Source organism: Orussus abietinus, unplaced genomic scaffold (assembly GCF_000612105.2).
Source record: "Orussus abietinus isolate OABI.00-Male unplaced genomic scaffold, Oabi_2.0 scaffold1379, whole genome shotgun sequence".
Taxonomy (NCBI): Eukaryota; Metazoa; Arthropoda; class Insecta; order Hymenoptera; family Orussidae; genus Orussus; species Orussus abietinus.
In genome coordinates, this window is record NW_019395525.1 from 3,209 (window position 1) to 5,739 (window position 2,531).

General features: G+C 46.0%; 1 protein-coding gene across 1 annotated transcript; it reads right to left on the reverse strand.

The window, feature by feature from the left end:
- Positions 1–995: 995 nt before the first annotated feature.
- LOC105700167 (protein slit-like) lies at positions 996–2,489 on the reverse strand (the record flags this gene model as incomplete). The annotated part of the gene is given in 6 exon segments (XM_023433774.1): positions 996–1,375; positions 1,378–1,725; positions 1,882–1,920; positions 1,923–2,111; positions 2,114–2,218; positions 2,343–2,489. Coding segments are annotated over 6 exon segments (1,208 nt in total), but the record flags the coding sequence as incomplete, so codon positions are not given.
- Between the last annotated feature and the right edge of the window lie 42 nt (positions 2,490–2,531).

The following is a 2,531-nucleotide window of genomic DNA, read 5'->3' on the forward strand; positions in this document are numbered from 1 at the left end:
GGGGGGGGGGGGGGGGGGGTGAGTCATTCGGGAAGCGTTCGAGTCCGTCGACACGCAGTCTCAGCGGTAGCAAGTAGACGGAGGGCCGGTGCGGTAAGGGAACTGCATACTTGTGTCTCTCTATATCCGCCCTGGAGGCCGTATGTCCGAGTGAGATGGCCTATTTGATGCTCTAACCGTCTCTCAGCGTAGAGACAAACTTATGCGTCCGGGCTTCGAGTCCTGACCAGATAATGCTTTCGCGCGGGCGTGACCGGCACGGCTCGGCCGCCGACTAGTGGCTCGAGGGGCGTGGCGTTCTCGCTTGCTCCTACAGGTCGCATAGGCCCCGGGCTTCCACTACGGCTCTCAAGACTCCGGTCTCGGGCCTCCCACCCCCTGCTGTGAGGATTTCAATGTCGGTTTCCCGATAAGCGGATTATTGTCAATGTTTTCACGCCAGCGAAGAAGATTCTCTTTCAGCCCCGGCCTACGGCCACGTTCCTTCCGGAACGTCGTTCTCCCTTGCTCTCTCGCGGGTCTTATGTCTCCCAACGGCGTTCTCCCTTGCTCTCTTACGGGTCTCACAATGTTAGCCTATTGAGTCTTTTTAATTAACGAAAACAGCATTTTTAAATAATAGGATACCTAAAACGAAAACGATGTAACGAAATCACGGAAGAAATATGCAATAATTTTCAAAAGAACATTCTGATAATTGGAGGAAAAATGTCATCGTATCGTCACGTAATCATTTAGAAAGAAATTAAGTCGAACGAAAATATTCTTACAATAAAAAGTACAGTTCTTCGAAATCTAAATCATTTTCAGCCACGACGTTAACCGTTCCGGAATAACTTAATTGACAGATTTGCATGTCTTCGAATATGTAAATCTGAATGAACTTGTTTACTAGACAAACTCAATAGCGAGTTGACTAATGAGTTTCCAAAACTTATGAAATGCGCTCAGTGATATTTAAGAGTGACGATTACATCTGACATTCGTGTCGATGATTACTTGTACTTATGTCCAGGCTGCAGTCGAAGGGACGAAGGACCAATGGATACAGGCAGCGAACAGGGATCCCTCATGGGCCTGGAGTCGCAATGAAATGGACTCGACTTGGTCTGGACCTCGCTGTCGCCAACGGTCTCATAAACTCTTTAAATATCACAAGTGTATCTTTCTGCACAAGGCTCCACATGCCAGAGTAAATTAACTCCGGTGTTTCTATCACAGCGGAATTCTTTTAAGGTCAATTGGGCCCCAGCCAGAGGAACCCTGGTCATGATCGGTGGAGTAGGTTCCCCACGAAGCAGACTCCCAGGTGAAACCTGAGTTAGGATTCCGTTTTCCAGAGCAGGAGGAGTCGCGCAAACTGCCGAAGCCTTGCCTCCTCGTCCAGGGTGGAGTTGCTTATCCAATTGGCAAACCCTAACAAGGTACAGTCACAGTTTAAAGGATTGTCGGAAAGAGATAAGCGCTTCAAATGGAGCTTGGAATTGGGAACGTCGCTGGACACCATCGTGATGTCGTTGTCGTCCAGCAGCAGATCTTGCAGACTCTGTAATGGCACCACCAGGTCCGCGGTTAAAGACCTTAGAATATTATGGGGCAGGTTCAGGGTCGTCAATTTGTCCAAATGTGCCAGCGATGCACTCGATACCGCGACTATGCGATTATTCGCCAACTCTAGACGAGTCAAAGTTGATAAGTACTTGAAGAAATAGTCATCCAGAACGTTGATATAGAAATGGATTTCCATTAATATTTATTAAACGCGTTTCACATATTATGGACACGAAGGTACATCGACGATTGGATTTCTAACTTCCAAAAGTAATAGTCACGATTCCGGAGGAATGTAATCAAATGGATGCAGAGAAATTTCGGTAAGTCCTATCTGGTTGTGACTGAGACTTAGCGAAGTCAAGTCGGAAGTACAATTAATGCTCCTTGTTGAACGTTTACTAATTCATTTTCAGAGACGTTAAGAAATCGCAATCTGGGCATCCGAGGGAGAAGATTCGCTCCTATTTGACCCAGAAGCATATTATTGGAGAGGTCAAGTTCTTCGAGATTCTTCGAAACTCTGAGGGCTGAAAGTGCCGATAAGCTCAATTGGTTTCTTTCATCTTCAGAGACCGCAATGCCAGAACTGCCGAAAATGCGTGCGGCGACAATTGCGAGAGTAGATTATCACAAAGATCCAAATCAACTAAATTCGACAACCCGTGAAAAACATTTACGTTTCATTAATGGCAGAATATTATGTATATATTTCAGGCATATATCTGACCCATCAGAAAATGGATAACTAATCTGCATGTTATATAATTCTATAACAATGGAATTTACATTGAAGGAGTCGGCTTCTAGGGTTATCAATCTGTTATGGGACAAGTCCAATATGTGCAATCCGATTATGTGCTTCAGAGCCACGGTAGGAACGGAATCCAAAAGAATGTTGGGCCTGCAGAGGTCCTTCTGACTTTTAATCTCCGCGACTGGACGCGCTGGATTCCGTGCGCAATTACAACCCACAGTGC